The 27,500-nt window shown below is 49.2% G+C and overlaps 1 protein-coding gene across 1 annotated transcript in view; it reads left to right on the top strand.

Moving 5' to 3' along the window:
• Positions 1-18,301: 18,301 nt before the first annotated feature.
• LOC129714669 (general receptor for phosphoinositides 1-associated scaffold protein-like) overlaps positions 18,302-27,500 on the top strand; it is a 31,770-nt gene continuing 22,571 nt past the window's right edge. Inside the window, exon 1 of the mRNA XM_055664410.1 lies at positions 18,302-18,757. Within this exon, the coding sequence (XP_055520385.1) occupies positions 18,416-18,757 (342 nt within the window). The 5' untranslated portion in view covers positions 18,302-18,415. The remainder of the gene's footprint in view (positions 18,758-27,500) is intronic.

The raw sequence follows: 27,500 nt of genomic DNA, 5'->3' as shown, positions 1-27,500 counted from the left end.
ATCTATGGAGCGAAGGAAATAGGCAACGTTTCGTCCCGAAACGTTGCCTATTTCCTTCGCTCCATAGATGCTGCTGCACCCAGCTGAGTTTCTCCAGCATTTTTGTGTGCCTATCTATAATAAGCCTCTTAAACCCCACGATCGTATGTGCCTCCACCACCACCCCTGGCAGCGCGTTCCAGGCACCCACCACCCTCTGTGTGTGTGTGTGGGAAAACAAAAAAACTTGCCCCGCACATATCCTGTGAACTTTCCCCCCCCACCTTAAAAGCTTCGCTGTCTAGTCTTGGACCTTTCAACCCTGGAGGAAGAGGGCTGTGACTGTCTGCCCTATGGTGATGTTATCAACATGTGCCGGGTCTTCCACCTCAGCCTCCAGCGTTCCAGGGAAAACAATTCAGGTAGAAGGTACAGGAGCCTGAAGACTGCAACAACCAGGTTCAGGAATAGCTACTTCCCCACAGCCATCAGGCGATTAAACCTGGCTCGGACAAAAATCAGAACATTAATAACCCATTATCTGTTATTTGCACTTTACCAATTTATTTATTCATGTGTGTGTGTATTTATATATTAGAAATTATCATGATATATTGGACAGCCTGCACCGATTCAATATTTTGTAGTGAAATCCAACTCCTATCCCTATGCCTTCTGTTGTGCTGATCACCTTGGCCACAAAGCAATCTAACTCCTCTTCATATGTCAACTACCCTACAGGGAGACAGTTCCAGAGATTCACCACTCAATATATCACACACTGATCTGTTATCCTACTATGAGTAAATGAACTGTTGTGCTGAACAAAGCATGAACAATCCCATGACAATAAACTCACCTTCGTCTTAATCCCCGAAGATCTTAGAGCAGAGATCTCTAAGACCTTTGGTCTTAACCCTCGCCCTGTCGCTTCCAATCCGGGCTGTTTTCTGGTGGGAACCGTTCAGCGAGCAGGTCTGAGTAACAAGCCAACAATGCTGCTGCTGCTGCTGCCGACCTGCACAGAGCTCTCTTCCCGGGGAGGTCAGTGCGACTTTCTTTGGTCTCCTCCCAGTTCAGCTGCTGCTAAGAAGCGTCGACACGCCCAATGCCCTCGTTCGCCAGAAACAAAGGGCACACACACGGGGAACACGTGAATATTGCAAGCTATGCCGTCAAGTCCCGGCAAGCCCTCGGGAGACTACCTGCTTGCACAACGGGTTCAACGCAGAAAAATGCGACGCCTTTCATCTCTAAACTGCACACAAGATGAAAGAAGTCGCATTTTTAGAGATCGCGGTCTGAGAGAAGGCGCAGTTTAGAGGTGCAGAGCGGCAACGGGCCCTTCGGCCCATCGAGTCTGTGCTGACTAGTGATTAACACGCACACTCACTCACTCACACACACACACACTCTCTCACTCTCACTCTCACTCTCTCACACTCTCTCACTCACACTCTCTCTCTCACTCTCACTCTCTCACACTCTCACACTCACTCTCACACTCTCACACTCACTCTCACTCTCTCACACTCTCACTCACACTCATCTCTCTCTCTCTCACACTCACACTCTCACACTCACTCACACTCTCTCACTCTCACTCTCTCTCACACTCTCACTCTCTCTCACACACTCTCTCACTCTCACACACTCACTCACACTCGCTCTCACACTCTCACACACTCTCTCTCTCACACTCACTCTCACACTCTCTCTCTCACTCTCACACTCTCACACTCACTCTCACACTCTCACACTCACTCTCTCACTCACTCTCTCACACTCTCACTCTCACACTCTCTCTCTCTCTCTCTCTCTCACTCTCTCTCACTCACACTCTCTCTCACACTCTCTCTCACTCACACTCTCTCTCACTGTCACTCTCTCTCACACACTCTCTCACACTCACTCTCACACTCTCTCACACTCTCTCTCTCACACACTCTCTCTCTCACTCTCACTCTCACACACTCTCTCACACTCACACTCTCACACTCACTGTCACACTCTCTCACTCACACTCTCTCACTCTCACTCTCACTCTCACTCTCTCACTCACACTCCATTTTTACCGAAGCCAATTTTAACCTACAAACCTGCACGTCTTTGTAGTGTGGGAGGAAACCGGAGCACCCGGAGAAAACCCACGCGGGTCACGGGGAGAACGTGCAAACTCCGTACAGACAGCACCCGTGGTCGGGATGGAACCCGGGTCTCTGGCGCTGTGAGGCAGCAACTCTACCTGCTGCACTGTGCTGGAGCTTGTGGTTCTGTTACTGTTTTCTGGGTGCAAGGCTTATTTTTCCACCACACACAAAATCAAATTTTATTCGGCTATTTACAATAAACCGTGCCGCATAATATTCACGCACCGAGTCAAGTCAAGTTTTATTTGTCACATACACGTGCAAGATGTGTCATCAAACTTAACAAAACGCCCGCCTCCATAATGCAAAAATTGCCTAGTATTCCTTACTACTAAACATCACAGTGGCACAGCGGTAGAGTTGCTGCCTCACAGCGCCAGAGACCCAGGTTCGATCCCGACTACGGGCGCTGTCTGTACGGAGTTTGTGCTTTCTCCCTGTGACCTGCGTGGGTTTTCTCCAGATGCTCCGGTTTCCTCCCACACTCCAAAGACGTGCAGGTTTACAGGTTAATTGGCTTCGGTAAATATTGTAAATTGTCCCATGTGTGTGTGTGATAGTGTTAGTGTGCGGGGATCGCTGGTCAGCGCGGACTCGGTGGGCCGAAGCGCCTGTTTCCGCGCAGTATCTCGAAACTAAACATGGGAGGGTATGGAAGGTATCGAGGAAGGCCAGGGATCTAAAGTTCTGCGGGATGAGAGAGCGCCCTGTGGAAAAGAGGGCTTTCACAAGTTAAAGTAGAATGAGACCATTCGGCCCATCGAGTCTACTCCGCCATTCAATCATGGCTGATCTAGCTCTCCTATTCTCCCCATTCACCTGCCTTCCCCCCGTAACCCCTGACACCCGTACTAATCAAGAATCTATCTATCTCTGCCTTAAATATACCCACTGACTTGACCTCCACAGGCAATGAATTCCACAGATTCACCACCCTCTGGCTAAAAACGTTCTTCCTCACCTCCTTTCTAAAAGAGCGCCCACTTTTTGATGCCTGCCTGCCAATTCACCTCAACTAGAGTTTAGATTAGAGATACTGTGTGGAAAGAGGCCCAGCCCCTGCCCGGTCATGGGGATCAGAGAACATAGAAACATAGAAATTAGCTGCAGGAGTAGGCCATTCGGCCCTTCGAGCCTGCACCGCCATTCAATATGATCATGGCTGATCATCCAACTCAGTATCCCGTACCTGCCTTCTCTCCATACCCTCTGACCCCCTTAGCCACAAGGGCCACATCTAACTCCCTCTTAAATATAGCCAATGAACTGGCCTCAACTACCTTCTGTGGCAGAGAATTCCAGAAATTCACCACTCTCTGTGTGAAAAAAGTTCTTCTCATCTCGGTTTTAAAAGATTTCCCCCTTATCCTTAAGCTGTGACCCCTTGTCCTGGACTTCCCCAACATTGGGAACAATCTTCCTGCATCTAGCCTGTCCAACCCCTTAAGAATTTTGTAAGTTTCTATAAGATCCCCTCTCAATCTCCTAAATTCTAGAGAGTATAAACCAAGTCTATCCAGTCTTTCTTCATAAGACAGTCCTGACATCCCAGGAATCAGTCTGGTGAACCTTCTCTGTACTCCCTCTATGGCAATAATGTCCTTCCTCAGATTTGGAGACCAAAACTGTACGCAATACTCCAGGTGTGGTCTCACCCAGACCCTGTACAACTGCAGTAGAACCTCCCTGCTCCTAGACTCAAATCCTTTTGCTATGAATGCTAACATACCATTCGCTTTCTTTACTGCCTGCTGCACCTGCATGCCTACCTTCAATGACTGGTGTACCATGATACCAATGAACCGGTGAGGAAGGTGGAGAGATTCAAGATGGCGGCAGCGGTGGACGCATCGGGCCTTTACGGGCAACAGTTGTTGAGACTGTAAAATGGTGGTAAAACATGGCGACCTTTGCTTATGGTCTCCGTGGGCTAATTTGATACATTTTGTGCTTAATTGGGGACTGTACTTACAGGGTGATAGCTTACGGAACTGTATGCAAAAAAAAAAAAGAATTTCACGGTGTATGAAGGAACTGCAGATGCTGGTTTACACCAATGATAAGACACAAAGTGCTGGAGTAACTCAGCGGGTCAGGCAGCATCTCTGGAGAGAAGGAATGGGTGATGCTATAGGGTCGAGACCCTTCTCCAGACTGATGTCAGGGGAGAGGGAGATACAGAGATAAGGAAGTGCTAGGTGTTAAAATGGGACAAAGGGGATGGAGATCATGTAGAAGAGATCATTGTTAGCTGGGGGAAGGTAACAACACAGCAAACATGTAAAGTGTAGTCAGAGGCAGTAAGACTGGTCGGAGAACTGGGAAGGGGGAGGGATGGAGAGAGGGTAAGCAAGGGTTACTTGAAGTCTTGAATTTCACTGTACAATAGACAATAGGTGCAGGAGGAGGCCATTCGGCCCATTCAATAGGACCATGGCTGATCATCCCCAATCAGTACCCCGTTCCTGCCTTCTCCCCATATCCCCTGACTCTGCTATCTTTAAGAGCCCTATCTAGGTCTCTCTTGAAAGTATCCAGAGAACCGGCCTCCACCGCCCTCTGAGGCAGAGAATTCCACAGACTCACCACTCTCTGTGAGAAAAAGTGTTTCCTCGTCTACGTACTAAATGGCCGACCCCTTATTCTTAAACTGTGTGTGTGTGTGGCCCCTGTTTCTGGACTCCCCCAACATCGGGAACATGTTTCCTGCCTCTAGTGTGTCCAAGCCCTTAACAACCTTATCTGTTTCAATGAGATATCCTCTCATCCATCTAAACTCCACAGAGTGTACAAGCCCAGCTGCTCCATTCTCTCAGCATATGGCAGTCCCGCCATCCCGGGAATTAACCTTGTAAACCTACGCTGCATTCCCTCAATAGCAAGAATGTCCTTCCTCAAGTTAGAGGACCAAATGGCACACAAGATAACAGAGGGGGGAACGATTTAATGGGAACCTGAGGGGTAACTTTTTTACGCTAAAAGTGTGGTGGGTGCATGGAACGAGCTGCTGGAGGAGGTAGTTGAGACAGGTTTAGGAAACGTTGATGCATAGATGCAGAGCGGAGACAGGCCCTTCGGCCCACCGAGTCCGTGCCGACAAGCGATCCCCGCACACGAGCACTATCCTACACACACTGGGGACATTTTACAAAATTTTAACCAAGCCACTTAAGCAGACAAGCCCGCACGTCTTTGGAGTGCGGGAGGAAACCGGAGCACCCGGTAGTAAAGTCACGGGGAGAACGTGCAAACTCCACATAGGAAGGTACACAAAAATGCTGGAGAAACTCAGCGGGTGCAGCAGCATCTATAGATGCTGCTGCACCCGCTGAGTTTCTCCAGCATTTTTGTGTTCCTTCGATTTTCCAGCATCTGCAGTTCCTTCCTGAACTCCATATAGGAAGGGTTTGCAGGGATGTGGGCCAAATGCTGAGTAGGCGGGACTAGTGTAGATGGGCATGTTGGTCGGTGTGGGCCCAAGGGCCTGTTTCCATGCTGTATCACTCGCCTATGACTAACCATTGAACATTGAATACTGAGCTGGATGAGTGGTCTCTGTCTCCACCCTGTGGCCTGGTTGTGTAAGGGCACTCTACTGTTGAAGTAGTATATTCGGCTTGGAAACACAATTCAGATTCAGATTCAGATTCAATTTTAATTGTCATTGTCAGTGTACAGTACAGAGACAACGAAATGCATTTAGCATCTCCCTTGAAGAGCGACATAGCAAACGATTTGAATAAAAAAAATAATAAGTGTCCGGGGGGGGGGGGGTGATTGGCAGTCACCGAGGTACGTTGTTTAGTAGAGTGACAGCCGCCGGAAAGAAGCTGTTCCTCGACCTGCTGGTTCGGCAACGGAGAGACCTGTAGCGCCTCCCGGATGGTAGGATGGTAAACAGTCCATGGTTGGGGTGAGAGCAGTCCTTGGCGATGCTGAGCGCCCTCCGCAGACAGCGCTTGCTTTGGACAGACTCAATGGAGGGGAGCGTGGAACCGGTGATGCGTTGGGCAATTTTCACCACCCTCTGCAATGCCTTCCGGTCGGAGACAGAGCAGTTGCCATACCATACTGTGATGCAGTTGGTAAGGATGCTCTCGATGGTGCAGCGGTAGAAGTTCACCAGGATCTGAGGAGACAGATGGACCTTCTTCAGTCTCCTCAGGAAGAAGAGACGCTGATGAGCCTGCAGTGTGGATGGGGGGGGGGGGGCAGGGGAGGGGGGGGGGGGTGACAGGGAAGTCAAAGTGTGGCTGCCTCCGCTGATATCTGAACTGCTTACGACAGTCGGAGCAGCTCACTCAGCTGGTGGCGCAGCGGGTAGAGGCGCTGCCTCACAGCGCCAGAGACCCGGGTTCGATCCCGACCTCGGGTGCTGTCTGTATGTGTGCAATTGTAGTCTCCCTGTGCTCCCAATTTCCTCCCACATCAACACAGGACAGATCCACAATGTCTGTGCCAAACATGATGCCAAGACCAACTCTGATCTGCCTGCATATACTATCTAGAATTTAGAAGATTGATCTTATAGAAACTTACAAAATTCTTAAGGGGTTGGACAGGCTAGATGCAGGAAGATTGCTCCCGATGTTGGGGAAGTCCAGGACAAGGGGTCACAGCTTAAGGATAAAGGGGAAATCTTTTAAAACCGAGATGAGAAGAACTTTTTTCACGCAGAGAGTGGTGAATCTCTGGAACTCTCTGCCTCAGAGGGTAGTTGAGGCACAGTTAATTGGCTATATTTAAGTGGGAGTTAGATGTGGCCCTTGTGGCTAAGGGGATCAGGGGGTATGGAGAGAAGGCAGGTACGGGATACTGAGTTGGATGATCAGCCATGATCATATTGAATGGCGAATGCTGCAGACTCGAAGGGCCGAATGGCCTACTCCTGCACCTAATTTCTATGTTTCTATGTCTATGTTTCTATATCCTCTGCATATCCATATGCTTATTTCAAATTCCCTTATTAGCACTTGCTATAAATTACACAGATATGTCTCAATTATGAATCTCAGATATGAATGTTAAATTCTCTAACTTCAACTAACCCTTGCATTCCCCCCCCCCCCCCCCCCCCCGCTCTCCATCCCTCCCCCACCCAAGTCGTGCAAGTTTCAAAGTCGCCGTGTTGAGTTTCGTTGTCTGTAACTCATTTTCACCTCGGCCACAGCTAACAATGGCCTGTCTCCTTAATCATTGTTATATTTTCTGCGTATCTTTCATTCATTTGTTCTATATCTCTCCACATCACCGTCTATATCTCTCGTTTCCCTCTCCCCTCAGTCTGAAGAAGGGTCTCGACCCGAAACGTCACCCGTCCCTACTCTCCAGAGATGCTGCCGGTCCCACTGAGTTACTCCAGCACTTTGAGTCTATCTCAACCCCTTGTCAAGGTGGAAGATTTGTATGAACTTTCAGGGAAACATCCACCAGGGGGTGCACTTTCACAACTTTACTGACGTGTGTGTGAAGTTCTCCTTCCCCGCACTCAGGCTCTCTGGCCTTCATTACATGGCGAAGGACCAGGCCCTTCAGCCCACAATGTCTGTGCTGTACATGATGCAAGTCAACCTGTGTTTAAGAGGGAACTGCAGATGCTGGAGAATCGAAGGTTACACAAAAAAGCTGGAGAAACTCAGCGGGTGCAGCAGCATCTATGGAGCGAAGGAAATAGGCAACGTTTTGGGACGAAACCCAGAAGGGTTTCGTCCCGAAACGTTGCCTATTTCCTTCGCTCCATAGATGCTGCTGCACCCGCTGAGTTTCTCCAGCTTTTTTGTGTAACCATGCAAGTTAACCTACTCTCCTCTGCCTGCACGTGATCCATATCCCTCCATTCCCTGCACATCCATGTGCCTGTCTAAATGCCTCTTAAACCCCACTATCGTATCTGCCTCCACCACCACCCCTGGCAGCACGTTCCAGGCACCCACCACCCTCTGTGTAAAAAAACCCTGCCCCGCACATCTCCTTTGAACTTTGCCCCCCGCACCTTAAAGCTGCGCCCACTAGTCTTTGACAATTCCTACGCTGGGAGAAAGGTTCTGACTGTCTGCCCTGTCTCTTGCCTCCCCTAGACTTCTATCAGGTCTCCCCTCAACCTCGGACGCTCCAGAGGAAACCGTACGTTTGTCCAACCTCTCCTTTATAGTTGAAACCCTCTAATCCGGACAGCATCCTGGTAAACCACGTCTGCACCCTCTCCAAAGCCTCCACAGGCTTCCTGTGATGGGGGCGACCAGAACTGCAAATGTGGTCTAACCAAAGTTCGATAAGGCTGCAACTTGACTTCCTGACTCTTATACTCAATACTCCGACTTATGAAGGCAAGCACACCTATACGCCTTCTTTATCACCCTGTCTGCCTGTGTTGCCACTTTCTCTGGAGTCTCACTTTCAATCCCAGATTCCTGGGTGCTTTTCCAAAGGAGGAGAGGGAGCCTGAGGGATTCCCTGTGTAGGGTCTTGGTAGCTCCCAGTGGTGTGGGCAAAATCGCCAGGACATCGGGCCTTTATGCCCAGCTTAAAGCCTCCCCTACCCAAGTCGTTGTACTAGTTTCACTGTCGTCTTGTTGAGTCTCATTGTCTGCAACTCGTTTTCATCTAGCACACAGCAAACAATAGACAATAGACAATAGGTGCAGGAGTAGAGGCCATTCGGCCCTTCGAGCCAGCACCGCCATTCAATGTGATCATGCCTGATCATCCCCAATCAGTACCCCGTTCCTGCCTTCTCCCCCTATCCCCTGACTCCGCTATCTTTAACAGCCCTATCTAGCTCTCTCTTGAAAGCATCCAGAGAACCGGCCTCCACCGCCCTCTGAGGCAGAGAATTCCACAGACTCGCCACTCTCTGTGTGAAAAAGTGTTTCCTCGTCTCCGTTCTAAATGGCCGACCCCTTATTCTTCAACTGTGTGTGTGTGGCCCCTGGTTCTGGACTCCCCCAACATCGGGAACATGTTTCCTGCCTCCAGCATGTCCAAACCCCTTAACAATCTTATATGTTTCAATGAGATGCCCTCTCATCCTTCTAAACTCCAGAGTGTACAAGCCCAGCCGCTCCATTCTCTCAGCATATGACAGTCCCGCCATCCCGGGGATTGACCTTCATTAACAATGGCCTGTTTTTTTAATCATCGTTTCATTTTTTCATCTTTCCTTCGTTTGTTCTATATCTCTTGACATCACCGTCTATATCTCTCTTTTGCCTCTCCCCTGACTCTCAGTCTGAAGAAGGGTCTCGACCCGAAACGTCACCCATTCCTTCTCTCCAGAGATGCCGCCTGTCCCGCTGAGTTACTCCAGCACATTGTGTCAAGCTGCACTTAAAGCAGCCTGCACTATGAAAATGGCATCAAAACCTGGCCAATCTTGTATATGGTCTCAGTGGACTATTTCTATACACTCTGTACTGAATCGAAGAGTGTGCTTATGTATAATAATTACATTACCGAAATGTATGCAACACATATGTTCACTATACCTCGGTATATGTGACAATAAAGTGTATTGATCTTGCTCAGGCGCGGCACGATGGCGCAGCGGGTAGAGCTGCTGCCTCACAGCACCAGAGACCCGGGTTCCATCCGGACTATGGGTTCTGCCTGTACTTTCTCCCCGTGATCCTCGTGGGTTTTCTCCAGGTGCTCCGGTTCCCTCCCACACTCCAAAGACGTGCAGGTTTGTAGGTTAAATGGCTTTGTGTATGTGTAAATTGTCCCCTGTGTGTGTGTTGGATAGTGTTGGTGTGCGGGGATCGCTGGTCGGCGCAGGCTCGATGGGCCGAAGGGCCTGTTTCCGCGCTGTATCTCCTAATTAAACAAAACTGAACAGTTGAAGCCTTTCCTCCAGTGCTTGTTCCTGTTGCACCTTGTGGTCTCGTGCTGTGTGCAGATTGCCTTGTTGCACGGTATATGTTGCAGCAGAGGTCTACGCTGCAGTCTAGTCTGTGTCGACAAGCATATAACCATATAACCATATAACAATTACAGCACGGAAACAGGCCATCTCGACCCTTCTAGTCCGTGCCGAACACATAATCTCCCCTAGTCCCATATACCTGCGCTCAGACCATAACCCTCCATTCCCTTCCCATCCATATAACTATCCAATTTATTTTTAATAGCACCAAGTGAGATGTCACTGGAGCGTTCAGTTTTATACTGTCCCAAAATAAAGGGGTATAGAGAGGAAGCGCGTTGCCCATGAGTGTCACCAATAGTGTTGCCGCTGCCAGGCTGTGGACTCCGCCTCTACCCATGCACTGGCTGACACTATGGTCACAAGTGCAACACTGTTTTAAACCCAGTATCCTGTTCTGATGTCAACCGTCAGCAATAGAGGCCGGCTGCAGTTCCACTCACTGCCAGCTCACTGGCACAGGCCAGGAGCACGTACACACACGCACGATGTATCCGTCAATATACACGCCCGCGCACTTGATACACCACTCCATACACACACACAGACTCTATTCTCTATTGTCTGGACCCAATCTCCCAATCTACCTCATTGCAGCCCATGCGCTTTTTTATCTGCAGTTTCTTTGTAACCACCACACTCTAACGCTGATCTATCTCTCCCTCCTAACCCCATTCTCCTGCCTTCTCCCCATAACCTCTGACACCCGTACTAATCAAGAATCTATCACTCTCTGTCTTAAAAATATCCACTGACTTGTGGCCTCCACAGCCGTCCGTGGCAAAGAATTCCACAGATTCACCACCCTCTGACTAAATAAATTCCTCCTCATCTCCTTCCTAAAAGAACGTCCTTTAATTCTGAGGCTTTTAAGAAGTTGTACATAAAATGTATTATGAAAATATATATTAGGCACTTTGGTGCCATATGACTGTGCCCCCTCTAATCTTCTAAAAAACCCAGTGCCGAAAAAAAACGCTCATCCTATGAGGCTGTCACAGCTGGTCTTTGAAAGTTCATCTAGTGGAAATCGAAACCCCTCGGAAACTTGTCACAAGGAAACATTCTCAGCTCTCCAATCTGTTGCTGTTTGGAGATGCAGCAAGGAAAAAGGCCATTCGGCCCACTGTGTCTGCACAATCCCCCCATTCACATGCCGAAAAAGACGCTTTATACTTTAGAGATATAGCGGGGTTACAGGCCTTCTCATCCATGCACACCATAGAAAGTTAGAAATTAAAGCAGGAGTCGCCATTCAGCCCTCCGCAAACTTGTCACAAGGAAACATGGCTGATCTCACTCTATCCCGTAAAAAAAAGCTGGAGAAACTCAGCGGTGCAGAGCATCTATGCGTGGAAGGAAATAGGCAACGTTTCTGCCCCGAAACCCTGAAGGAAATAGGCAACGTTTGGGGACGAAACCCGGAAGGGTTTCGGCCCGAAACGTTGCCTATTTCCTTCGCTCCATAGATGCTGCTGCACCCAATGAGTTTCTCCAGCTTTTTTGTGTACCTTCGATTTTCCAGCCTCTGCAGTTCCTTCTTAATCCATGATTAGCATTGAGAAACAGTGGGGAATATCGGCCCATCGATCCATGCATAGAAACATAGAAACATAGAAATTAGGTGCAGGAGTAGGCCATTCGGCCCTTCGAGCATGCACCGCCATTCAATATGATCATGGCTGATCATCCAACTCAGTATCCCGTACCTGCCTTCTCTCCATACCCTCTGATCCCTTTAGCCACAAGGGCCACATCTAACTCCCTCTTAAATATAGCCAATGAACTGGCCTCGACTACCCTCTGTGGCAGAGAGTTCCAGAGATTCACCACTCTCTGTGTGAAAAAAGTTCTTCTCATCTCGGTTTTAAAGGATTTCCCCCTTATCCTTAAGCTGTGACCCCTTGTCCTGGACTTCCCCAACATCGGGAACAATCTTCCTGCATCTAGCCTGTCCAAACCCTTAAGAATTTTGTAAGTTCCTATAAGATCCCCCCTCAATCTTCTAAATTCTAGAGAGTATAAACCAAGTCTATCCAGTCTTTCTTCATATGAAAGTCCTGACATCCCAGGAATCAGTCTGGTGAACCTTCTCTGTACTCCCTCTATGGCAATAATGTCCTTCCTCAGATTTGGAGACCAAAACTGTACGCAATACTCCAGGTGTGGTCTCACCAAGACCCTGTACAACTGCAGTAGAACCTCCCTGCTCCTATACTCAAATCCTTTTGCTATGAAAGCTAACATACCAACACTATCACTACTTGATTAGTACGGGTGTCGGGGGTTATGGGGAGAAGGCGTGAGGAGGGAGAGATAGATCAGCCATGATCGAATGTGTAGCCTCTGACACTCAGTCTGAAGAAGGGTCTCGACCCGAAACGTCACCCATTCCTTCTCTCCAGAGATGCTGCCTGTCCCGCTGAGTTACTCCACCATTTTGTGTATCTCTGGCCATGATTGAATGGCAGAGTAGACTTGATGAGAGGAAACGGCCTAATTCTGCTCCTATTACTTATGACCTCATGACTATCCCACACACACTGGGGCCAATATACACAATATAGAGGGCCAATTAAACAACGATATACCTGCACGTCTTTGGAGTGTGGGGAAAACCCACGCGGGTCACGGGGAGAACGTGCAAACTCCACACAGACAGCACTCGTAGTCAGGATCAAACCCGGGTCTCTGGCGCTGTGAGGCAGCAACTCTAGCGCTGCGCCACCGTGCCACTAGCACTAGTGCGAACGGGCCATCGTTGGGCAGCATGGACTCGGTGGGCCGAAGGGCCTGCTTCTATGCTGTATACCGCTGCAGCCACCGTGCCTCCAGACACACATTGGTGAAGGGTGGTCTGTGTTGGGTCAGGTCAGAATTGCCAGCACCCCTTTGCCATCCGAAGTTGAACCCATTTACCCAGGGAAGTAGAAAGGGAAGGGGGCACAAAAAAGCAAGAAAAAAACCCTTAGAAACATGGAAACAATAGACAATAGGTGCAGGCGTTGGCCATTCGGCCTCTCGAACCAGCACCGCCATTCAATATGATCACGGATGATCATCCCCAATCAGTACCCCCCCGTTCCTGCTTTCTCCCCATATCCCTTGATTCCTTTAGCCCCAAGAGCTATATCTGACTCTCTCTTGAAAACATCCTTTGAATGGTTCTCATTTAATGCACTGCTCATTGGAACCAGATGCTGTCAGCGCCACTTCCTCTCAACTTCAAACGCTACAAGTCACCCCGAGCAGCTAAATATAACCCCGGTGCAGCGAGCAGTGAGCAGCCCCGTGCATTTCAAGCTGCTTGCACTCCAAAATCGAAATCAGAAACACAGCCGGGCTGCTTTTGGTGTTTGGTTCATTTTAGTTTGAGAGATACAGCATGGAAGCAAGGCCCTTCGGCCCACCGAGTCCATGCCATCCATCGATGGCCCGTTCACACTAGTTCTAGTGGCACGGTAGAGTTGCTGCCTCACAGCGCCAGAGACCCGGGTTCCATCCCGACCACGGGCGCTGTCTGTACGGAGTTTGCACGTTCTCCCCGTGACCTGCGCGGGTTTTCTCCAAGATCTTCGGTTTCCCCCCACACTCCAAAAACGTGCAGGTTAATTGGCTTGGTGTCATTGTATGAATGTAAAATTGTCCCTAGTGTGTGTGTAGGATAGTGTTAGTGTGCGGGGATCGCTGGTCGGCACGGACTCGGTGGGCCGAAGGGCCTGTTTCCGCGCTGTATCTCTGAACTAAACTACGCTAAATGATGGAACCATGGCTCACTGCTCTCCTCCACAAATCACTGGTTCTCCCAATCGAACATGAGTCCATTCCCACCTCTCCTACCCCTCGAAGCGCATGGGCCTCACATCATGACTTCTAATCCGGGCCCTGTGTTTAGTGTAGTTTAGAGATACAGCGCAGAAACAGGCCCTTCGGCCCATTAAGTCTGCGCCGACCAGCGATCCCCACACACTAACACTATCCTACCACACACACACACACACACACACACACACACACACACACACACACACACACACACACACACACACACACACACACACACACACACACACACACACACACACACACACACACACACACACACACACAGGGACAATTTTCACATTTACACCAAGCCAATTAACCTACAAACCTGCATGTCTTTGGGACGTGGGAGGAAACCGAAGATGCTGGGAAAACCCACGCAGGTCACGGGGAGAACGTACAAACTCCGCACAGACAGCACCTGTGGGTCAGGATGGAACCTGGGTCTCTGGCGCCGTGAGGCAGCGCCTCGACCGCTGCGCCACCGTGTTGCTCACTAGATCCGGCGTGATTCATACCGCTGCTCCGTCGGGCCTCACTATCTCATCCCCTTCCAAACAGAATTCCCACATCTCATCCAACGCTCAATCTGCATCCCAGATGCTCAGCTTTCATCGCAAGTGTCTCTTCCCCCCCCCGGAGTACATTTTGCTTGCTCCCTCCAAAGCCTATCCCAGAATGAGCCGCATTCTCCCGGTGCTCCAGTTTCTTCCCACATTCCAAAGACATACAGGTCTGTAGGTTAATAGGCTTGGTGTAAATGTAATTTGTCCCTAGTGTGTGTAGGATAGTGCTAGTGTTCGGGGATCGCTGGTCGGCACGGACCTGGTGGGCCGAAGGGCCTGTTTCTGCGCCGTATCTCTGTAAACTAGAAAAAAAGACCCGTCTAATAAGGGGCAGTGTCCCGTATACTCCATCTTCACCCTATCGACCTGTGCTGCCAAGTTAGAGGCTTTATAGACTTGCATATCTCCGCATATTGTTAGACCATTGACTGAAGAGAACAAGAATGGTCTCAACCCGAAACGTCGCCTATTTCCTTCGCTCCATAGATGCTGCTGCACCCGCTGAGTTTCTCCAGCATTTTTGTCAACCTTCGATTTTCCAGCATCTGCAGTTCCTCCTTAAACATCACTTTATTATGATCCATTTGGATGTTATTCGGAATAACAGCTGGATCAAATAGACTCGCAGAGCAATGGGAACAGCCTAAGGTGTAGGAAGGAACTGCAGATGCTGGTTTACACTGAAGATAGACACAGAAAGCTGGAGTAACTCAGTGTGTTTAGTTTGGATTAGTTCAGAGATACAGCGTGGAAACAGGCCCTTTTCCATCCTACACACACTGGGGAAAATTTACATTTACACCAAGCCAATTAACCTACAAACCGGCACGTCTTTGGAGAGTGGGAAGGAGCCGAAGATCTCGGAGAAAACCCACGGAGGTCACGGGGAGAACGTGCAAACTCCGTATGGGCAGGATGGAACCCGGGTCTCTGGCGCTGTAACGCAGCAACTCTACCGCTGCGCCACCGTGCCGCCACAGGCAGGCAGCGTCTCTGGAGAGAAGGAACGGGTGACGTTTCAGGTCGAGACCCTTCTTCAGACTGAGAGTCAGGGGAGAGGGAGACGAGGGATATAGACGGTGATGTGGAGAGATATAGAACAAATGAATGAAAGATATGCAAAAAAAGCATCAATGATCAAGGAAAGGTGGAGCCCACAATGGTCCATTGTTGGCTGTGGAGAAGGTGATAACGAGTGAAACTCAGCAGGACGACAGTGAAACTAGTACGACGACCTAGTGTGAGGGAGGGGCGGAGAGAGAGGGGGTGCAAGGGTTACTAGAAGTTAGAGAAGTCAATGTTCATACCACTGCCCAAGCGAAATATGAGGTGCTGTTCCTCCAATTTGCGCTGGGCCTCACTCTGACAGTGGAGGAGGCCCAGGACAGAAAGGTCAGATTGGGAATGGGAGGGGGAGTTAAAGTGTTTGGCAACCGGGAGATCGCGTAGACATGTCCATGCCAGCCAACATGACCCATCAACACTAGTCCCACCTGCCTGCGTTTGGCCCATATCCCTCTACACCTGTCCCATCCATGTACCTGTCTAAATGTAAATGTTGGGATAGTCCCTGCCTCAACTACCTCCTCTGGCAGCTCGTTCCATTCACCCTGAGTGGAATGTCTTTGATTCACAGGCCCTGGCACAATGGCCAGCTTTGTCGACAACAGGATTAAAGTCATAAGTGATAGGAGCAGAATTAGACCATTCGGCCCATCAAGTCTACTCCGCCATTCAATCGAGGCCAACGTCAGAAGGTCCTTCAGGGGGTTGAACCCTCGGAAAGCGCCTGGACCTGATGATATACCCGGTCGTGTTCTAAAAACCTGTGGGGACCAACTGGCGGGAGTTTTTACGGACATTTTCAACCTCTCACTTCTGAGGTCTGAGGTCCCCACCTGCTTTAAAAGGGCATCAATTATACGCAAGAATTGCCCAAGAAGAGCAAGGTGACGTGCCTCAATGACTATCGACCAGTGGCACTAACGTCTGTGGTGATGAAGTGCTTTAAGAGGCTGGTCATGGCGCAAATCAACTCCTACCTCGACAAAAACCTGGACCCGCTGCAGTTCGCTTACCGCCACAACAGATCAACGGTGGATGCGATCTCGCTGGCCCTCCACTCTGCTCTGGACCACTTGGACAACAAAAACTCATAGGTCAGGCTGTTATTAATTGATTACAGCTCGGCATTTAACACAATCATCCCCTCCAAACTGGTTACCAAACTCGCAGAACTGGGTCTCTACGCATCCCTCTGCAATTGGATCCTCGACTTCCTCATCCATAGACCACAGTCTGTTCGTATTGGTGGAAATGTGTCATCCTCGATAACAATCAGCACAGGAGCACCTCAAGGCTGCGTGCTCAGCCCCCTGCTGTACTCACTCTATACTCATGACTGCGTAGCCCGTCATAGTGCAAACTCCATCATCAAGTTCGCTGACAACACCACTGTTGTGGGGCGTATCACTGATGGAGATGAGTCAGAGTACAGAAGAGAGATCGAGCAACTGTCCATATGGTGCCAGCGCAATAACCTGGCCCTCAACACCAGCAAAACCAAAGAACTGATTGTGGACTTTGGAAGGGGTAGGATGGGGACCCACAGTCCCGTTTATATCAACGGGTCGACAGTGGAAAGGGTCAAGAACTTCAAATTCCTGGGCGTGCATATTTTCGAATATCTCTCCTGGTCCCAGCACACTGATTCAATTTTCAAGAAAGCACATCAGTGCCTCTACTTCCTGAGAAGATTACGGAGAGTCGGTTTGTCAAGGAAGACTCTCTCTAACTTCTACAGGTGCACAGTAGAGAGCATGCTGACCGGTTGCATCGTGGCTTGGTTCGGCAACTTGAGCGTCCAGGAGCGGAAAAGGATGCAGAAAGTTGTGACCACTGCCCAGTCCGTCATCGGCTCTGACCTCCCTTCCATCGAGGGGATCTATCACAGTCGTTGCCTCAAAAAGGCTGGCAATATCATCAAGGACCCACACCATCCTGGCCACACACTCATCTCTCCGCTGCCTTCAGGTAGAAGGTACAGGAGCCCGAAGACTGCAACAACCAGGTTCAGGAATAGCTACTTCCTCACAGCCATCAGGCTATTAAACACACCTCAAATAGACTATGGACTATAACAGCCTATTGCACTTTATCCGTTTATTTATGTGTGTATATATATGGTCTATGGTATATAGACACACTGAACTGTTCTGTATGTATGACTACTATATTCTGTTGTGCTGAAGCAAGCAAGAATTTCATTGTCCTATCTGGGACACATGACAATAAAACTCTGACTTGACTTGACTGATCTATTTAGCCCTCTGAACCCCAATTCTCCTGCCTTCTCCCCATAATCCCTGACACCCGTACTAATCAAGAGTCTATCTAGCTCTGCCTTAAATATATCCACTGACTTGTGGCCTCCACAGCCGTCTGTGGCAAAGAATTCCACAGATTCACCACCCTCTGACTAAAGAAATTCCTCCTCATCTCCTTCCTAAAAAAACGTCCTTTAATTCCGAGGCTGTGCCCTCTGGTCCTAGACTCTCCCACTAGTGGAAACATCCTCTCCACATCCACTCCATCCAGGCCTTTCACTATTGTACACTATTGCCGATAGTCGGTAGAAACTAACCTCGCCAGTATAAATTGCGAGCTGCGCATTCAGGTTAAAGGCGCGTTTACATCGCCTTTGTTATGGGCGGTAGTGACATTGTCCAAACAAAAAAAGAACAGTCGAAAGCTTCTCGTTATTTGCAGATCCTTATCGGGTTTGGGGGGAAATGAAACCCTAACCACACCTCGACCACGTGCGGGTGGGAGGGGGGGGGGGGGTTTGCTACATCCGTCTAGACGTTGTAATATACTCGTGTCAGGGAGCAGCTCGCACTTTGATACTCGGGAGGAAGACTCGCCGTTCAGTTGCTACTCGGCGAGAAGAGAATTAGAATGAGAATCGTTGGAAAATGACTTTCCGAAGAGTGAAGAGGCTAAGCCGCAAGGAGGATTACGGAGGCGCCCATTGCGCCGCGTCCAGTGGGGCTGAGAACGATATTTACAATAACACCGGTGAAACTTACAAGACGGGCGCTGAAACTTACAAGACGGGCGCTGAAACTTACAAGACGGGCGCTGAAACTTACAAGACCAGTGAAACTTACAAGAAGAACGCTGAAACTTACAGGACCAGTGAAATTTACAAGAAGAACGCTGAAATCTACAGGACGGGCGCTGAAACGTACAAGGCGTCCGATCTTTACAAGACCCTCGCCTACTCGGGGGGCACGCTGCCCCGCAGCCACAAGCAGGTACGGAAATAAAGCAAAAACACACTGAAAATCACAATAAAACACAGATAACATCGGTAACCCCTATTTCCCAACGACCGAAACGGTGAGTTAAATCAATTCGCAATTGATCCAAATTGAAACATTTCGCATTTCACTAAACGGGCGATTGGTTCTGATGCGGGATATTTGCCAGGCGCTCCTGTTTGAACCGGGGACATAACTTTTGGTGGTTGTAGCAGGAATGTCATTCAGCCACGACGGGCTTGTGTGTCCCGGGGACACTGCTCCTGTTTATACATTCACATACAGTAGCTGGAACTAATCAATAGTCATTGTTAGTGGGACGATCTTAATTTTTAAATGCGTGCGTCTATCGGTTTTATTTGAGATTTTGGGTTAAAAATGCTTTTGTTTTTTTCCCTGTGGAGATTTCTGTGGAGATTCTTTTAACGATTTGCAACCCACTGTGAAAAATGTTAACAGTAATGTCTCTTGAACGGCGGGAGTCGACGAGTTAAATCGTGTAGGAAGGAACTGCGGATGCCGGTGTACACCGAAGATAGACACAAAATGCTGGAGTCACTCAGCGGGTCAGGCAGCATCTCTGGAGAGAAGGGATAGGTGATGTTTCGGGCCAAGACCCTTCGTCAGACCGAGTTACTCCAGCATTTTTTGTCAATCATCGGTGTAAACCAGCATCTGCAGTTCCTTCCTATACTTTAAGACCAGCTCCCTCGAGAGTGAGCTACAGGGAGAGGTTGAGCAGGCTGGGACTATATTCCTTGGAGTGCAGGATGATGAGGGATGATCTTATAGAGGTGTATAGAATCATGAGAGGTCCATAGGGTGAATTCAGAGTCTTTGACCCAGAGTATGGGGAATCGAGAACCAGACAACATAGGTTTAAGGGGAGAGGGGCAAGATCTGAGGGGCAACCTTTTCACACAGAGAGTGGTGGGTGTATGGGACAGCTGCCAGAGGAGGTAGTTGAGGCAGGGACTAGGGGTTACGGGGAGAAGGCAGGAGATTGGGGTCGAGAGGGAAAGATAGATCAGCCATGATTGATTGGCAGAGTGGACTTGATGGGCTGAATGGCCTAATTCTGCTCCTGTCACTTATGAGCTTATCACAACATTTAAAAGCCACTTGAACAGGTACATGGACAGACACAAAACGCTGGAGTAACTCGGTGGGTCAGACAGCATCTCTGGAGAGAAGGAATGGGTGATGTTGCGGGTCCAGACCCTGCTTCAGACGTCTCGACCAGAAACGTCACCCATTCCTTCTCTCCAGAGATTCTGTCTGACCCGCTGAGTTACTCCAGCTCTTTCTGTCTATCGTCAGTTTAAACCAGCATCTGCAGTTCCTTCCTACACAGGTACGTGGATAGGACAGGTTTATAGACAATAGACAATAGGTGCAGGAGTAGGCCATTCGGCCCCTCGAGCCAGCACCGCCACTCAATATGATCATGGCTGATATGGGGATATGGACCAAACGCGGGCAGGTGGGGCTAGCCTAGATGGGGCATCTGGGTAGGCATGGGCAAGTTGGGCTGAAGGGCCTGCATGACTCTGTGTCTCTTCAATTAGGCTACAAAGAGGATGTCCCTGTTCTGATCAGCCCACTGATTCCCTCTCAGAGGCACCATCCTCAACCTCATCCTCTCATCCTCTGCGGTGCTGGCTCGAAGGGCCGAATGGCCTCCTCCTGCACCTATTTTCTATGTTTCTAGAGTTCCACACAAGCTCTTGAGTTATGATATTCTGCAGTTGTACAGGGCTCTGGTAAGACCACATCTGGAGTATTGCATACAGTTTTGGTCTCTTAATTTGAGGAAGGACATCCTTGTGATTGAGGCAGTGCAGCGTAGGTTCACGAGATTGATCCCTGGGATGGCGGGACTGTCATATGATGAAAGATTGAAAAGACTAGGCTTGTATTCACTGGAGTTTAGAAGGATGAGGGGGATATCTTATAGAAACATATAACATTATAAAAGGACTGGGCAAGCTAGATGCAGGAAAAAAGTTCCCAATGTTGGGCGAGTCCAGAACCAGGGGCCACACACAGTTTTAGAATAAAGGGGAGGTCATTTAAGACTGAGGTGAGAAAAAACTTTTTCACCCAGAGAGTTGTGAATTTGTGGAAATCGCTGCCACAGAGGGTAGTGGAGGCCAAATCACTGGATGGATTTAAGAGAGAGTTAGATAGAGCTCTAGGGGCTAGTGGAATCGAGGGATATGGGGAGAAGGCAGGCACGGGTTATTGTGTAAAAGAATATGTGTATTATGATTGTGTTTATAGTTTGTTTGGTTGTTTTGTTGTTTGTCTTTTGCACAAAAGTCCGCGAGCATTGCCACTTTCATTTCACTGCACATCTCGTATGTGTATGTCACAAATAAACTTGACTTGACTTGACTTGATAGGGGACGATCAACCATGATCACAATGAATGGTGGTGCTGGCTGGAAGGGCCGAATGGCCTCCTCCTGCACCTATTGTCTATGTTTCTATGATTAAAAAAAAATAATGGTCAGAATGACGATTGCAGAAATTAAAATGAGACAACGACACGTTTCCTTGGTTTCATGCAAGGGGTGGAACATCAAGATCAGACAAGCAAAGCTCCAGATGAGTGGTTTCAGCTATCATCTCCTTATCTCTGAAGTTTTCGTGTTAATGTAAGCTGTTTATGTAAAACATGAACAACCCCCTTTGATATCTGATTGGAAACAATAGATTCAACCATGAACCTTTGAGCTTTGTTTAATGGGACCACTTTACACTTTAGGAAGCAGGCCCTTCGGCCCAACGAGTCCACGCTGCCCAGCGATCACCCCTGCACACCCTAGGGACAAGTTATAGAAGCCAATTATGCTACAAAACTGTACGTCTTTGGAGTGTGGGTGCAAACCGGAGCACCCGGAGAAAACCCACGGGGGTCACTCACGGGGAGAACGTGCAAACTCCGTACAGACAGCGCCCGTGGTCAGGATTGAACCCGGGCGTCTGCCACTGTGAGGCAGTGACTCTACCGCTGCGCCATCGTGCCATCGAAACATAGAAACATAGAAAATAGGTGCAGGAGGAGGCCATTCGGCCCTTCGAGCCAGCAACTAGTGTATAGCTTGTGTGTCGAGCTAACAACTCCTGTCCTCTCCAGACTTGGTTTATACTCTCTAGAATTTAGGAGATTGAGAGGGGATCTTATAGAAACTTACAAAATTCTTAAGGGGTTGGACAGGCTAGATGCAGGAAGATTGTTCCCGATGTTGGGGAAGTCCAGGACAAGGGGTCACAGCTTAAGGATAAGGGGGAAATCCTTTAGAACCGAGATGAGGAGAACTTTTTTCACACAGAGAGTGGTGAATCTCTGGAACTCTCTGCCACAGAGGGTAGTTGAGGCCAGTTCATTGGCTATATTTAAGAGGGAGTTAGATGTGGCCCTTGTGGCCAAGGGGATCAGAGGGTATGGAGAGAAGGCAGGTACGGGATACTGAGTTGGATGATCAGCCATGATCATATTGAATGGCAGTGCAGGCTCGAAGGGCCGAATGGCCTACTCCTGCACCTAATTTCTATGTTTCTATGTTTCTATCTTCAAATATTCGCCCATCGTTCTTGCTTTGGGAAATCGCTCTGGCCCTCTGTAAGCTCTTTGTGGGAGAGAGTTGCCGACTTCCCCTGCCCTCTGTTCGAAGGACTGCCGTGTAACTTCACCTCCAATGCTGTGGCTGTGGATAAGAAAAGGCAGAGAGAGGAATGCTGTGAATCTCTCAGCATCGGGGTGGCACGGTGGTGCAGCACCAGATCCGCTGCCTTTGCAGCAACTTGTGGGGCCGATTCTGACTGTGCAACAACTAACCACAGTGTCAAGACTTGAAATCAGGAGCCGATTATTATAGACAATAGACAATAGGTGCAGGAGTAGAGGCCATTCGGCCCTTCGAGCCAGCACCGCCATTCAATGTGATCATGGCTGATCATTCCCAATCAGTACCCCGTTCCTGCCTTCTCCCCATATCCCCTGACTCTGCTATCTTTAAGAGCCCTATCTAGCTCTCTCTTGAAAGTATCCAGAGAACTTGCCTCCACCAGGCAGAGAATTCCACAGACTCACAACTCTCTGCGAGAAAAAGTGTTTCCTCGTCTCCATTCTAAATGGCCTACTCCTTATTCTTAAACTGTGTGTGTGTGTGTGGCCCCTGGTTCTGGACTCCCCCAACATCGGGAACATGTTTCCTGCCTCTAGCGTGTCCAAACCATTAACAATCTTAGGGAGGGGCTCTCGTGCTCTCTCTCTCTCTCTCTTCCCCCCCCCCCCCCCCCCCCCCCCCCCCCCCCCCCCCCCCCCCCCCTCCGGTGTCCTCCCACACTCCAAAGACGTACAGGTTTGTAGGCTAATTGGCTTTGGTAAAAAATGTCCCTAGTGTGTGTAGGATAGTGTTAGCGTGCGGAGATGGCTGGTCGGCGAGGACTCGGTGGGCCGAAGGGCCAGTTTCCGTGCTGTATCTCCAAACTAAACTAAACTAGTCTGCCTGCACGTGGTCTATATCCTCCCCCTAAATCCTCTCCCTGCTCATGTACCTGTCTAAAAGCCTCTTACACATTGCTACTCGAGCTGCTTCCATCACCGTCCCTGGCAGTGTTTTATTATCTCTGTGCAGCAAAACTTGCCCCGTACATCTCCTCTAATCTCTCCCCCTCTCACCTTAAATCTATGCTCTCTAGTCTTGGACATTTCCACCCCGGGGGGAAAAGGTTCTGACTGTCTACCCTATCTCTGCCTCTCTTAATGTTATAAACTTCTATCGGGTCTCCCCTCAACCTCTAACGTTCCAGAGAAAACAATCCAAGTCTGTCCAGCCTGTCCTTACCGCAGATACACTCTAATCCAAGCATCGGAGAGTCATAGAGTGATACAGTGTGGAAGAGGGCCCTTTGGCCCATCTTGCCCACACCGGCCAACAATGTCCCAGCTGCTCTAGTCCCACCTTGGCCCATATCCCTCCAAACCGGTCGTATCCATGTACCTGTCTAACTGTTTCTTAAACGATGGGATAGTCCCAGCCTAAACTACCTCCTCTGGCAGCTTGTTCCATACACCCACCACCCTCTGTGTGGAAAAAGTTACCCCTCGGATTCCTATTAAACCTTTCCCCCTTCACCTTGAACCTATGTCCTCTAGTCCTCGATTGCCCTACTCTGGGCAAGAGACTCTGTGCATTTACCTGATCTGGAAGATCATTGTTGTAAACCTCCTCAGCACCCTCTACAGAGTCTCCACATCCTGCCTGTAACGTGGAGGCCAGAACTGCACGCAATACTCCAAATGCGGTCTAACCAAATTTTTTTTCTAAAACTGCTACATGACTTCCTGATTCCTTTATGATTAAGCCATGCATGAGTCGTGGAAAAAAAGCATGCTGAATATAATGTGACAGCTGCGGCGAAAGTGCAGGTTAAAAAAAGTGCAAGGGCTGCAACGAGGTGGATTGGAAGATTGGGAATACATACTTAGCTTCTGCAAGGTCAGTGCAACCTTTCATTGCAGCTAATAGTCTCCAAGCCAGTCGTCATTCTGGTAAACTGTGTAGGAAGGAACTGCAGATGCTGGTTTACACCGAAGATAGACACAAAAAGCTGGAGTAACTCAGCGGGGGGGACAGGCAGCATCTCTGTAGAGAAGGAATGGGTCGAGTCAGGGGAGAGGGAAACGAGAGATATAAGGAGGTCCATGGAACAAATGACTGAAAGGATTGCAAGAGGATAAATCAAAGCCAGCAATGGTGATCAAGGAAAGTTGGAGCCCACAATGGTCCATTGTTGGCTGTGGAGAAGGTGATAACGAGTGAAACTCAGCAGGACGACAGTGAAACTAGTACGACGACCTAGTGTGGGGGAGGGGCGGAGAGAGAGGGGGGGGGATGCCAGAGTAACTTGAAGTTGGAGAGGTCAATGTTCATACCGCTGGGGTGCAACCTACCCAAGCGAAATATGAGGTGTTGTTCCTCCAATTTGTGTTGGGCCTCACTCTGACAGTGGAGGAGGCCCAGGACAGAAAGGTCAGTGTGGGAATGGGAGGGGAGTTGAAGTGTTTGGCAACCGGGAGATCGCGTAGACCAAGGCGGACTGAGCGGAGGTGTTCAGCTAAACGATCGCCCAGTCTGCGCTTGGTCTCGCCGAAGTATTGACGTCCAGTTGAGCAGAACTTGGACAGAACAGTTGATGCTCCATTCAACCCATTGTGTCAGGAAATCTAGGTGTCTCCGTGGAACGCCAAGGGTACTGCTAAACCTCATTCACCAGGTACATGGTGAAAGTGGCGTCACAGCTAGATGGGGTCATCAAGGCCTTTGGCACATTGGCCTTCATCAGTCACAGTATTGAGTACAGAAGTCGGGAGGTCATGTTGCAGTTGTATAAGACGCTGGTGAGGCTGCATTTAGGGTATTGTGTTCAGTTTTGGGCACCATATCACAGGAAAGATGTTATAGAAACATGGAAAATAGGTGCAGGAGTAGAGGCCATTCGGCCCTTCGAGCCTGCACCATTCGCCATTCAATATGATCATGGCTGATCATCCAACTCAGTATCCCATCCCTGCCTTCGCTCCATACCCCCTGATCCCTTTAGCCACAAGGGCCACATCTAACTCCCTCTTAAATATAGCCAATGAACTGTGTGGCCTCAACTACCCTCTGTGGCAGAGAATTCCACAGATTCACCACTCTCTGTGTGAAAAAAGTTCTTCTCATCTCGGCCCTAAAAGATTTCCCCCTTATCCTTAAACTGTGACCCCTTGTTCTGGACTTCCCCAACATCGGGAACAATCTTCCTGCATCTAGCCTGTCCAACCCCTTAAGAATTTTGTACGTTTCTATAAGATCCCCCTTTAATCTTCTGAATTCTAGCGAGTACAAGCCGAGTCTATCCAGTCTTGCTCAAGCTGTTGTCAAGCTCGAAAGATTTACCAGGGTGTTGCCAGGACTCGAGAGCCTAAGTCTCAGGGAGAGGTTGAGCAGGCTGGGACTCTATTCCTTGGAGCGCAGGAGGATGAGGGGCGATCTTATAGAGGTGTACAAAATCACGAGAGGAATAGATCGGGTAGACGCTCAGAGTCTCTTGCCCAGAGTAAGGGAATCGAGAACAAGAGGACATGGGTTTAAGGTGAAGGGAAAATGATTTAGTAGGAACTTGAGGGGTGATGGGTGTATAGAGTGAGGTGTCAGAGGAGGTAGTCACAAAATGGCGGTACCCTTCTTCAGACTTCTATCTATCTCTTTTCTCCAGAGATGGACTCTGAGGAAGGGTCCCGACCAGAAACGTCACCTATCCATGTTCTCCACAGATGCTGCCTGACCCCACAGCACTCTGTGAAACGTCACCTATCCATGTTCTCCACAGATGCTGCCTGACCCGCTGAGTTACTCCAGCACTCTGTGAAACGTCACCTATCCATGTTCTCCACAGATGCTGCCTGACCCGCTGAGTTACTCCAGCACTCTCTGTGAAAACGTCACCTATCCATGTTCTCCACAGATGCTGCCTGACCCGCTGAGTTACTCCAGCACTCTGTGAAACGTCACCTATCCATGTTCTCCACAGATGCTGCCTGACCCGCTGAGTTACTCCAGCACTCTGTGCCTATCTTCGGTGTGAACTAACATCTGTAGTTCTTTGTTTCTACACATTTTGTCTGCCGGAGGAGGTAGTTGAGGTGGTGACTATCGCCACGTTTAAGTAACGTTTAAACAGGTACATGGAAACATCTTCTCCACATCCACTCTATCCAAGCCTTTCACTATTCAGTAAGTTTCAATGGGGTCCCCCCCCTTCATCCTTCTAAACTCCGGTGAGTACAGGCCCAGTGCTGTCAAACACTCATCATATGCTAACCCACCATTCACAGGCTGTGAAGGGAGTAGCTATAATCCATATAACTCCAATCGCTCTTTGTACTATGGACGTTTTTCCTTGCATAAAGCAGGAGGTTCTACTGGGTGCATTTGCTCTGAAGTATTGGAGTCCTACAGTGGAAACAGGCCCAACTTGCCCACACTGGCCAACATGTTCCATCTACACTACCTGCGTTTGGCCCATATCCCTCTAAACCTGGCCTATCCAGGCACCTATCTAACTTTTTATTAAACATTGGGATAATCCCTGCCTCGTTCCACACATCCACCGCCCTTTGCGTGAAAAAGTTACCCCTCGGATTCCTATTAAATCTTTCCCCCCCCACCCCCTCCCCTCCCCTCCCCTCACCTTAAACCGATGTTGTCTTGTTCTCGATGTCCATACTCTGGGCAAGAGACTCTGAAACAGAGCATATTGGATGCTGAAAGCATCTTGAAACTTGTTATTATAGCAAAACTTCCCCTTTCCATTCCAATCTAAACACCAATGCAGACACGGAAACACGACAATCTATTTGCTCCGTGGTTGGTCGTAGTTGACAGACGCTGCTCGGCCTGTCGAGTTCCTCCAGCTGCCGGTTTGCTACTCGGTACAATTTCAATTCCCCGTCTGAAACGCCACCTGCGTTTGGTTTTGTGGGCTCGAAAACGGGAAATGTCACTTGGCAGTTTAACCATTGAGTGCAGATAACTTCCTTATTAACTGGAGGTAATTGTGGTCCTTATAGGGCCTGTCCCACGTGGCCGTCATTGGCGCCTCATTTACGCGTCGTGTGTAAAATAGGTCAACGCGCCGTGATGCGCGACGTCGCTCGCAAATCACGCATCGCAGCCGTCTG

The sequence above is a fragment of the Leucoraja erinacea genome, chromosome 40 (assembly GCF_028641065.1).
Source record: "Leucoraja erinacea ecotype New England chromosome 40, Leri_hhj_1, whole genome shotgun sequence".
NCBI classification, from domain to species: domain Eukaryota; kingdom Metazoa; phylum Chordata; class Chondrichthyes; order Rajiformes; family Rajidae; genus Leucoraja; species Leucoraja erinaceus.
The sequence above is the reverse complement of the archived record's forward strand: the minus strand, read 5'-3'. Positions and strand labels throughout refer to the sequence as shown.